Genomic DNA, 12,417 nt, shown 5'->3' with positions numbered 1-12,417 from the left:
AGTTGTCCTTTGGTTCCCTTTTAAATCTTGCCACTCTTACCATAAACCTATACCCTGTAATTTTGAACTCTGCCACCCCAGGGAAGTGACCATGTCTGTCATGATGTATAACCCTCAATAAGGTCACCCCTCAGCCTTTGAAGCACCTGGAAAATAGCCCCAGCCCATTCAGCCTCTCCTTATTTCTCAAACCCTCCAACCATGGCAACATCCTTATAAATCTTCTCTGAACCCTTTCAAGTTTACAATAAACTTCTGTTATTTAATCATGAGGTGAGTGGACAAATGTCTAAAACACTTTGTTAAAAGATGAATCTGTAAATTGTGAATTTTCATTTGCCAATTGAGCTGACCTAATTAAGGTAATTGGAACAAAATACTTTCTTCCAGTGGGCAAACTGATGGAACTGCATGGTGAAGGAGGAAGTGGCTCAGGCAAACCATCAGGTGAAGAAACTGGTGCTAAAGTGGATCGAGCTGATGGATATGAACCCCCGGTTCAAGAAACTGTCTAAATATGTATAATAAAACATTTCTTTGACCATATTTTCTTTAATTTTATTTAATTTAGTATAATTTTAAAATGGTAACTGTGAGCCAAGCCAAATTTATGCACACCACCCTCCGAATATAATTTTTGAACTCCGCTATCTCACTGGTGAATCTGACCTTATCCTATCAGTGTGAATACGGTACTTACTGAGTGATCTGACCAGGGCATAAATGCAGCTGAAATGTAAATTCCCCTTTTGTGACCCATCATGCTTGAGTTAAAGACCAGCATTACATTAAATACTTTGTTTTTAATACCCCATTTTCTTTTCCCCTTGGTTCTTGCTGAGAAGATATTTGTTGTTGATGGCCTGGACTTGCTCGTGGTAAACACTGTTTGTCCACTCCACCTGTAGTACTTCATGTAAACTGTTTGCATCTCCTGTCCTTCCAAGCCTATATTATGGATCTTTTGATGCATATGATTTCCATCCTATCCTTGCCTATTAACTGAGATGAGTTCGTAAAGATTCAGCTGCAAGTTAGAATGTTCACTGTGACCTTTTCAAGTAAACTGCTTTTTTGAGATTTAAATATAGGTGACAAAAGGATCAATTATAAATTTAATATCTTCTCCTGGTTCTGCAAAGATTAATGTTCAGTGATAAACCCTTAAACTTGCCCTATATTTTTTAATGTGTTATAACTTGGTCCTATATAAGATGGAAAACCCTAGATTGAAATGCTATTTTTGATACTAAGACAAAGGTTAATTAGGTGTTCAGTGCATCATTAAATTGCACTAACCATCTTTCATGAGTGACAAATTGCTATTAAAGGTCTGGTGTAGTATTTGCAGCTACAGAAAATATTACTTTCACTTCATGGCATAAAGCAATCATTTGCATTAAGCATAAAAATGTTATATCTCGACACATACCCTATTAATAATCATGCAGACCTATGCATGAATGGTAACTAATGAAGCATGCATCTTGTACGGAATAATTGATAATCGCATATTTCGCAGCTCAGGGTTTTAGGATTCAAAGAACCTAGATGAAGATATCTTGTAAAGGTGATCGTCGAAGGTCATTTTCAGGCCTTTGCCAATGTCTTTGAGTAACTCATTGGGATTAAAGTTAATGTTTTGTATTTTGACCACAGTCGACTCAACTGAAAATGATCTATTTAGGTGGTAACGTTTCTTTCAGATCTAGCAAGTCACATGTATGGATTATGTGCTAAACTGGATGTCCACTTGCAAAATCTAAAACCTGCTGCCTTCAGTATGCTGCAGCTCACTTGTGTAGGACTATAACCAACACCGAAAACCCATCTGCTCCGATAATGGAACATTGACTGCATTTCATAAAATCAATGCATTTCACTGTAGCAGTCTCCTGATGAGCTACTATCAAGCATCATTTAATGGAAGGCACCACACAAGCTTTTGTGGTTTGAAAGAAGCTGATGACAAAATTCAGTCCTGTTGTGTTGAGCCTTTCAGATGCAGAGCTTCCTGCAGAAGGTACATGTAGGTGATAACATGCCATGCCATGTGAAGATACCTGGCTTTGGTATTCACATGTTTGCAGTTGGGTGCAATGTCTTAGACCCTGTTGCAGCATGACAGTACTGAAGACCTGGTCCTACCTGTTCCACCTGAGCCTCATTTCTTGCTTGGCATTCCTTCGCTATTGTCTCCTCCACCTCCTTATCCACAACAAAGCCAGTATGGTTGAGTTTGGCAGGCCCATCTTCACAATGAAGTATGGGACAATCGAATCATAGAGATGTATAGCATGGGAACAGACCCTTCGGTCCAAACCATCTATGTCGATCAGATATCCCAACGCAATCTAGTCCCAACTGCCAGCACCTGGCCCAAAGCCCTCCAAACCCTTCCTATTCATATACCCATTCAAATGCCTTTGAAAAGTTGCAATTGTACCGGCGTCCAACACTTCCTCTGGCAGCTCATTCCATACAATAAGTGAAAAAGTTACCCCTTAGATCTCTTTTATATCTTTCCCCTCTCACCCTAAACCTATGCCCTCTAGTTCTGGACTCCCCCACCCCAGGGAAAAGACTGTCTATTTATCCTATCCATGCCCCTCATGATTTTGTAAATCTCTACAAGGTCACCCCTCAATCTCCAATGCTCCAGGGAAAGCAGCCCCAGCCTGTTCAGCCTCTCCCTATAGCTGAAATCCTCCAATCGTGGCAGCATCCTTGTAAATCTTTTCTGAACCCTTTCAAGTTTTGCAACATCTTTCCGATAGGAAGGAGACCAGAATTGCACACAATATTCCAACAGTGGCCTAACCAATGTCCTGTACAGCTGCAACATGACCTCCCAACTCCTGTACTCCATGCTCTGACCAATAAAGGAAAGGATACCAATTGCCGCCTTCACTATCCTATCTACCTGCGACTCCACTTTCAAGGAGCTATGAACCTGCACTCCAAGGTCTCTTTGTTCAACAACACTCCCTAGGACGTTACCATTAAGTGTATAGGTCCTGCTAAGATTTGCTTTCCCAAAATGCAGCACCTCACATTTATCTGAATTAAACTCCATACGCCACTTCTCAGCCCATTGGCCCATCTGATCAAAATCTTGTAATCTGAGGTAGCCTTCTTCGCTGTCCACTACACCTCCAATTTTTGTGTCATCTGCAAGCTTACTGTGTACCTCTTATGCTCACATCTAAATCATTTATGTAAATGACAAAAAGTAGAGGACCCAGCACCGAACCTTGTGGCACTCCACTGGTCACAGGCCTCCAGTCTGAAAAACAACTTTCCACCACCACCCTCTGTCTTCTACCTTTGAGCCAGTTCTGTATCCAAATGGCTAGTTATCCCTGTATTCCGTGAGGTCTAACCATGCTAATCAGTTTCCCATGGGGAACCTTGTCCATTTAGATCACATCTACCACTCTGCCCTCATCAATCTTCCTTGTTACTTCTTCAAAAAATTCAAATCAAGTTTGTGAGACATGATTTCCCATGCACAAAGCCATGTTGACTATCCCTAATCAGTCCTTGTCTTTCAAATAAATGATCAAATAGGTATAGAGATGTTTGATTTCCTTTAGAATTTGTCCAAGTCAAGCTGATCTTGGGGAGATTGTGGTTCGTGACTGCTTGACCTCAGTTAGGCTTGGGCAAGGGCTTGTGACCTTGAGCATTATAGCACAGTATTCTGTGAATCTTGTGGGTGGGTGGGGCCGGGGGAGGGGGGGGGGGGGAAGCTTCCTTGTGCAACTCATCCCTGCAACCTTGAATTCAAAAGATTGTGTAGTAGTTAATTGACATTGTTACTACTGAGACCTTGGTCAGAAAGTTTCCTGCAGAGTTTCACGGACCACCATCCCCTTCCCCTTCCAAACTAATGTTTTTGAGTACTTTGAGATGAAACAAAATGCCGTTTGCATGTTTTACCATTTCTAACCTGTGAAAATTCTCTCCATGACTACCAGGAAAAACAATCCAATATCCGAACTGTCTAGTTATTGTTGCTTCCTAAAGCACAGGCCAGAATCATGTGCATGCTACAGAATGCAAAAGAGGTTCCCAAATATCACCGTCAGGAAGACTGACTTGTCTGAAACTCTGGCTAACAACAAAGCTTTAATCTGCCAATAAGAATATGAACATCGACACCTGCTAAATAAAGATTTTTTTAACCTTTTTATTTGTCCCAGGCTGTTCTGGAGAATTCTGCCCCCCTGGGGTTGTGCACATCTTTGTCTGCTTCACTATGTGTGCCTTTGAGGAGATTGTACTGAGCTGCTTTTGTGAGAAATGGCAATCCCACCCATGATGGTGATGAAGGCATGGACATTTCTGTATAGATATGGTGAATGCATAGTGCTGACTGTGTGTCTGAGAGAAGATTATATCTGTTGGGGCTGACAGAGAAAATATGTCTTTATCTTTGCAGTCTTCCAGTTCGATCAAGAGCCTCAGTGATTGCTGACTGACCATTCCAAATCTGCCAGTGTTTTAAGCTAAACATGAGGTGTTAGGATAGCTTGCGTATCATATGGATGCTGTTACCCAGGTGTGGTATCTACTCGAGTCTCATCTCATGTTGGACAGATGCACAGTTGACACATGTAGTATACATTATTTCTGCACAGATTTTGCCAAACCTGCTGAGTTTCTCCAGCAATTTGTGAAATTATACGTCTGGTCTCAATTTGATCCCACCTTTAGTCACGTATGGTGTTTCTTCTTAAATGTTTATTTCAATTGAATAAATCATTCCCACATGCTCTGAAATGAACCCTGACTTGTCTGCTATTATAGCTTTACCTACCTCTTCCTTACCTTAGTTTCCCAACTTACTTCAGTCAGCTCTGTATATTCATGGCCTCATAATTGCTCTTGTGTTTGATCTACCGTCTTCTCCCTCAAACATATGATCACTGCTATGTAGAGGTAACACACCTACCCCTCCACTCTTCCTATATTCCTACCCTTAAATTTTTAGAAAGATAACAAAGAAGATGAACCCCATAGAGCTAAGTTTCAGTCTCCACATCTCAGACCATTAATATAGCCCTGAGCCCTACAAAAGATCACACTGGAAAGCAGTCTCTTCTGAAATGCTGCAGAAATATGCAGACGTTCCTGTTAAAGGCCATCTGGTCAAGGTTATGAGGCAGTTGTCCAGCGCAACTTTCTCGAGATCATCCTACTTGGTACAGCACAGGTTTGTTTGGGATGAATTACCAATCCCAGAGCAGATCTGACCTGGTCTGTTATACCTTGGATAAGATCTTGTAATCTGCATTCAGCTGTGAGGTCGGTCATCAATTTTTATCTTCCTCCCATGTAGATGAGGGTGATGATGCCCTTCCTCGTAGCTTTGCACATACTAGCAGCATACTCTTGTTCACTTCCTGCACATCCTGACCTATCAAATTGCACACACATCCTCAGGATACAGACTGAGATGATGTTACTGAGCTATCTTTTTCCTTCAGGCTGCTGATCACAGAGCTTTCCCTGTACCCCCCTCTAGAAGAAGAAATGTGAGCATGTCTGATCGAGTTCCATGGAGCGGATCCTGAACTGGAAGATTAACTTGGAGCACATTGTGAGAGGCAACTCTACTCTCCTCACTTTAATTTGTTTTGGAGCTATTACTTATTAAGTTTATTCTGACTGTGCTATCTAACCTTTTCCATAAGAATCCCAGTCGCTGCCTGGTTCAGGTGTGCAGCCCAGCCTCAGAATTCCTTTCTAACCTAATACTGGGTCTATACCACTTCTTTCATCAGAAATGTGCTCCCTACTCACCTGTCCACCAATTTACATATGATTGATGAATTCAGTAGTTCCCCCCCCACCGCCGTACCCACGAGAGATATGTTCCAAGATTTATTGCAGCGAGGAGAGAACTGATTTATTTAAATGGCAAATGTACCTTCCTGGCAACCCCCGATTCCAGGTTCCAGAAGATTCCCTATAATATGTTTGAGCCACGGTAAACCGTGGGTAACTGAAACTGTGGAAAACTATTCTGTAGATGTGGGGGTTGCCCTGTAATTTAAAGATTACAATCCTTTTAAAAATAAATTCAGCTTCTAGTGCTCTCCAAACAAGACCTCTTGCCTACTCTTTCCCAATGTTCTTGGTTCTAACATGAACCACAATAACAGATCATCCCTCCCTCATTAGAGTCATATAGCAAGGAAGTAGACTATTCGGTCCAACCAGTCCATGCTGACCTCGTCCCACCTGCCTGCCCTGGGCATATGTCCTTCCAAATCTTTACTATTCATGTACTTCCAATAGTCTTTTAAACAGTATAACTGTACCCTTGTCCACCAATTTTTCTGGTAGTTCATTCCACACACGAACCACTCTGGAACAAAAAAGTTGCTTCTATGCCCTTTAAAAATGTTTCACCTCTCATCTTAAAAATATGACCCCTAGTTTTGAACATCCCCACCCTAAGGTCAAGACCCATGTCATTCACCTTATTTATACCCCTCATGATTTTATAAACTTCAATAAGGTCACCCCTCAACCTCTAATACTCCTGTGAAAAAAAGTTCCAGCCTACCCAGCCGATTTTTATATCTCAAACCCTCCATTCTCGACAACATTCTGGTAAATCTTTTCTGAACCTTCTCCAATTTAATAATATCCTTCCAATAAGAAGGTGACTAGAACTGCACAAAACACTCCAGAATAGGCCTCACCAATGTCCTGTACAACCTCAACATGTCATCCCAACTTCTATACTCATAGGTCTGAACAATGAAGGCAAGCGTGCTAAATGTCTTCTTAACCATCCTGTTTACCTATGACACAAATTTCAAAGAATTATATACCTAAACCCCTGGGTGTCTCTCTGTTCAACAACACTACTCAGGTCCCTACTATTAATTGTATAGGACCTGTCCTTGTTTGCATTACTAAAATGCAGCACCTCACATTTATCCAAATTAAACTCCATTTGCTGCTCCTCAGCCCATTGATATGATTGATCAAGATTTCTTTGTAATCTAAGATAATCATCTTCACTGTCCAAACTTACTAATCATGTCTCTATTTTCATCCAGACCAATAATATAAATAAACAAAGTGGACCCAGTACTGATGATACCTGTGGAACACCACTGGTCGCAGGCCTTCAGTCTGAAAAACAACCCTCCACCACTCTTGTTTCCTACCATCTCTAATACCTTTTCAAAGTGTTTTTGAGATGTTCTTCACCCTGTACCAGGCAAAGACTACACTAAGTGAGATTCAATCCTGTTTACCAAGGATGCTATTGGTTCCCCCATAATATGGAATTCTTTATAACTACATATTACATTCCAAACCACCACCACCACTTTGGACAACCTCCTGCTCAGAGATGTTCTTTACATTTTGATTGTCATTCAGGTGGTCTTTATTCCTTCTCTCAGGTAGCAAGTAAGTTGGAAATATTTTTCTGATTACTTAACTCTGCCTCCCTCTGCTGATGAGTCAGTACATTTTTTAGTGGAAGAGACATTGAGAAGGGCATAGAATGTTCTCAAATTTGGGAAATGCTGGAAGCTACTTCATAACTTTGACAGCACAGAAACAGGACATGTCCACGGTGGTGCGTATGTTCAATGGAAGCTTCCATCTATTGTCTATCTAATCACATTAACATATGGGTCCATTCATTTCTCCCTTGTGTTTATATGTTCATGAGTTCATAAGATATAGGAGCAGGATTAGGCTATTCGGCCCAACAAGCCAGCTCCGCTATTCAAATGGCTGAAATGCTACTCACCTCCACTTTCCTGCCTTCTCTCCTTCACCCTTCAACCCATTGCCAATTAAAAATCTAACTTCTCCTTAAATTTACTCACTGTCCCAGCAGCCAACACACTTTGGGGAGGCAAATTCCACAAATGCACAGCCCTTTGAGAGACGTTGTTTGTCCTGAACTCAAGTTTTAAATTTGCTACCCCTTATTCTAAGACGATGACACCTTATTTAGTTTCCTCTTAAATTCAACTATTTGTAGTTATCACAACCACCACTTGAAATTCTTGGTTTGAATCCTATTTCCCTTGACTGTCTGGTCCTCCATGGTTCTGATCTCCCATGGTGTTGGCGCATCTGTCTCCCAACCATCCCCTGCAATCAAATCCTTAGGACCTTTCTTAACAATTCAGCTCTGGCCTGTTCAATCTTTGCTGATGTGTATAACCTTTCAGATCTGGTATTAATCTACTAAACTCCTTTGCACCTTATTCAGTGCCATTAAAAATGCCATTAAATGAAGACCAGAACTGTTCACAACTATCCAAGTGATATCTAGATCGTCAAAATCTCTATTTCAATTCCATCATTCTATTAATGAACCCAAGTGTTTTTTTTCCTCCGATGACCTTGGTAACCCTCATTACTTTTAATTCTTTGTGTATTTGTGTGCCCAGTTTCCTCTGCTCTGCCACCCTAACTGGTCACATTTTCCAACAGAAATGCTCACTGTTCTTCCCAGTAATACACGCCTTTATTCTTCCTGCTAACATGTTTCAACTCACACTTAAAAGTTTATTCACCAATTGTATGTTCATTCTTCAAGTTTATTAATATATTTATTGCAGTCCCTCACTTATTAACAAGGAGAAAGTGAGGACTGCAGATCAGAATCGAGAATGTGGTGCTGGAAAAGCACAGCAGGTCAGGCAGCATCCGAGGAGCAGGAGAATCAGGCAAAAGCCCTTCATCAGGAAAGAAGCTTGTGGACTGGTGGTCAGAGATAAATGGAAGGGAGGGTAGAGGTGGGGTTGGGGGCAAAGTAGCTGAGAGTGCGAGGTAAAGGAAGGGTGAGAGAGTGATAGGTCAGAGAGGAGGGTGGAGCGGATAGATGGGAAAGATGATAGGTCAAGAGGGTGGTGCAGAGTTGGAGGCTTGGGACTGGGATAAGGTTGGGGGAAGAGATGAAATGAGGAAACTGGTGAAATCTACATTAATACTGTGTGGTTGTAGGGTCCCAAGGCAGAAGATGAGGCACCCTTCCTCCAGCCATCAGGTGGATAGGTTTGGCAATGGAGGAGTCCCAGGACCTTCATGTCTTTGGTGAAGTGGAAGGGGAAGTTGAAATGTTCAGCCACATGGTGGTGGGGTTGGTTGGTGCAGGTGTCCCAGAGATGTTCTCTGAAACAATCTGCAACTTGGCTCCTGTCTCCCCAATATAGAGGAGACCACAACGGATACAGTAGATGATGTGTGGAAGTACAGGTGAATTTCTGTTGGATGTGGAAGGATCCTTTGATGGAGGTGAGGGGTAGGCACAGATTTTGCTTTTCTTGCATTGGCAGGGGAAAGTGCCGGGATTGGAGTGTGGGCTGGTGGGGTGGAGTATGAAGGAGGAGGCCATCTGGGATTTTCTGTGGTGGAATTCATTCACACTAGGGATATATTTCCTGCTCCACCTCTGTCAGCGTTTTGGAGAGACCATTCCCTCCACAAGTCCCTTGTCGGATCCATGCCCTCACCAGCCCACACCCCACTCCCAGCACCTTTCCCTGCCAATGCAAGAACTGTAAAACCTGTGCCTACACCTCCCCCCTCACCTCCATCTAAGGCCTCAAAGAATCCTTCCACATCTAACAGAAGTTAACCTGTACTTTCACACGTCATCTACTGTATCTGTTGTGGTCCCCTCTACAGTGGGGAGATAGGACGCCTACTTGTGGATCTTTGCAGGTCCTGGGACTTCATCATCAAACCCTTACCACCTGATGCCTGGATGAAGAACACCTGCTCCTCCACCTCAGGACCCTGCAACCACACAGGATTACCGTGGATTTCACCAGTTTCCTCATTTCGCCTTCCCCCACCTTACCCCAGTCCCAAGCCTCTAAATCGGCACCGCCCCCTTCACCTGTCCATGTCTCTCCCATTTACCCACTCCACCCTCCTCTCCGACCCATCACCACCCCCACCTTCACTTACCTATTGCATTCTCAGCTACCGTACCCCCAATTTATCTCTCAGCCCACAAGCCTCATTCTGATGAAGGGCTTATGCCTGAAACATCGATTCTCCTGCTCCTTGGATGCTGCCTGACTTGCTGTGCTTTTCCAGCTTCACACTCTTGATCTTCACCTATTAACCTCATATTTTCGCATTGTCCACAAATGTTCAATATTTTACTTCTGATTCTGACATAGGCGAGGCCATCAAAAGCAGTTTCAGCCCTGATCTTTGTAATTTAACAGCATTATACCATCCTCTCTGCTACTTATGACCTGACTTCATCTATTCTGACCTAATGATGACCTACCATTGAAGAGCTTTTGAAAAGTATTCCCTTTGGATTAAGTATTTCTAGTATATTGAATGCAACTGGAATTGATAGGATTTACAGACAAAAACACAATTGCTTACTTTTGGCTGTACAGGAGTTGGGAGGTCATGTTGCGGCTGTACAGGACATTGGTTAGACCACTTTTGGAATATTGCGTGCAATTCTGGTCTCCTTCCTATTGGAAAGATGTAAAACTTGAAAGGGTTCAGAAAAGATTTACAAGGATGTTGCCAGGGTTGGAGGATTTGTGCTATAGGGAGAGGTTGAGACTTTAGGGGCAACTTTTTCACGCAGAGGGTGGTACGTGTTTGGAATGAGTTGCCAGAGGAAGTGGTGGAGGCTGGTACAATTGCAACATTTAAAAGGATTTGGAGGGATATGGGCCGGGTGCTGGCAGGTGGCACTAGATTGGGTTGGGATATCTGGTCGGCGTGGTCAAGTTGAACCGAAGGGTCTGTTTCTGTACTGTACATCGCTATGACTCCATGGTCGCTGAACTTTGTTTACAATGGAAATTGGTAATGAAAACTCTTGACCACTAGATGGCAATGTATGCTGCCAGAAAATTGCGTTTTAATTCTGTAATTTGAGCTCAGATATTGGGCAGGATTAATAATGCTGCATTTTATGTAAATTAATAAGTTAAATCATGTAAAATAAGCTGACTGCTGAGTAATAATGAGTTTACTTGGAGCAGAGGAGAATGAGGGGGTACATGATTGAGATGCATAAAATTATGATGAATGTATTAGATACAGGTTGGACAGGAAGGAACCTCTACTGTTAATGGAGTGATCAATTATCGGGGGCATACAATTAACCTAGGGGACAGGTAGCTTATAGAAGAGATGTGATTAAAAAAAATTTCTTTCACCCAGAGGGTGGTGGGAATTTGGTAGGGGCAGAAACCCTCATTACAGTTTGGAAGTATTTACATATGAATTTATGGTGCCAAGTGCTGGAAAATGAGATTAAAACAGGTGGCTGTTTTTTGGCTGGTGCAGATTTACTGGGCTGAAGGGCCTTTTCTGTGCTGTAGTTCTCTATAGTGCTGTAAATTGATTGCTTCCTAATTCAAAACATTCTACATCAATGAAATAAATACTTTTTATTGAAACTTTTATCACAAAACAATGATATTTTGAAATATTACCAGTAAGGAATCCACAAAAGAATAATTTGTTCCAGAATAACTTGTTCAGTTATTGCTGAATGATAATACCACAGCAATACTAAGAGGCACTGATCATGAAAAGGAAAATAAACCATATTGCCTTCAAAAACAATGCAATCAAAAGATAAAAGATATACTGTGCAAATCAGAGTTATTTACTGAGATTATATTAAAGTGTTTTTGCAATTTGTATGCAAGTTAAAGGATGACAGCAAGAATGGGAAAACCAGCCCTTCTGATGTCAGCACCACCACATGCAGGCATCAATGGATTTTCTTTTAATTGTCTTTTAAAAATTTTGACTTTGTTTCCAATTCAGTACTGGAATCTGTCTTTCAATACTGACATGTAAATGTTTTACAGTAAAATTATAATGTGAATTTAATCACCAAAATCTGAATTCTGACCACTGACCCAGCTCCTGCTCCCAGATATTTACAGTACGTCTCAGTTCATAGGTAATGGAATTTTTGATTCATTAGTTCTCCAACAGCGGCTGTGTCTCTTTCAAGTCTGTCACGCTCCGTACAGCCCATGTAGCTCATGTGCCTTGATACATATAATGACAAAGTTCAATTCTGCTCCATGCTCGATGGTCTTCCTCAGCCTAAATCCAAGGTAGTTCATAACTGGTCTTGAAGAATCTGGACAAAGCTCCTTGGAAATATTCCCTCCTTCCCGTGTAGTTCTCCTTTCAGCCAATCAGAATCTACATGTTCTAAAATGGTTATCATATCTCCAACCTGGAGGTGGAAAAATGTTGCAGAATTTAGTTAATATTTATACACACAGGAATGCTGTTGTAAGTTAAATTGTGCTCAATTCCACATTTATACAATTAGAGTCAGAGTCACAGTCAGCTTAATTGTTTATAAAAAACAATTTATTTCTGACAATGTTTTTAAAATTTTAATTCTTAATCCAG

The 12,417-nt window shown here is 41.6% G+C and overlaps 2 protein-coding genes across 4 annotated transcripts in view; one reads left to right on the top strand and one right to left on the bottom strand.

The window, feature by feature from the left end:
* rps3a (ribosomal protein S3A) overlaps positions 1–546 on the top strand; it is a 15,907-nt gene extending 15,361 nt beyond the window's left edge. The window contains exon 6 of the mRNA XM_072560125.1: positions 388–546. Coding sequence (XP_072416226.1) covers positions 388–515 — 128 coding nt within the window. The 3' untranslated portion in view covers positions 516–546. The remainder of the gene's footprint in view (positions 1–387) is intronic.
* Positions 547–11,411: 10,865 nt separating this feature from the next.
* sh3d19 (SH3 domain containing 19) overlaps positions 11,412–12,417 on the bottom strand; it is a 142,147-nt gene continuing 141,141 nt past the window's right edge. For all 3 annotated transcript variants that reach the window (XM_072558039.1, XM_072557157.1, XM_072558835.1), the window contains one exon: positions 11,412–12,235. In XM_072558039.1, the coding sequence (XP_072414140.1) occupies positions 12,116–12,235 (120 nt within the window). In that variant the 3' untranslated portion in view covers positions 11,412–12,115. The remainder of the gene's footprint in view (positions 12,236–12,417) is intronic.

Source organism: Chiloscyllium punctatum, chromosome 1 (genome assembly GCF_047496795.1).
Source record: "Chiloscyllium punctatum isolate Juve2018m chromosome 1, sChiPun1.3, whole genome shotgun sequence".
NCBI lineage: Eukaryota > Metazoa > Chordata > Chondrichthyes > Orectolobiformes > Hemiscylliidae > Chiloscyllium > Chiloscyllium punctatum.
This window is presented reverse-complemented; position numbering and strand designations above follow the sequence as displayed.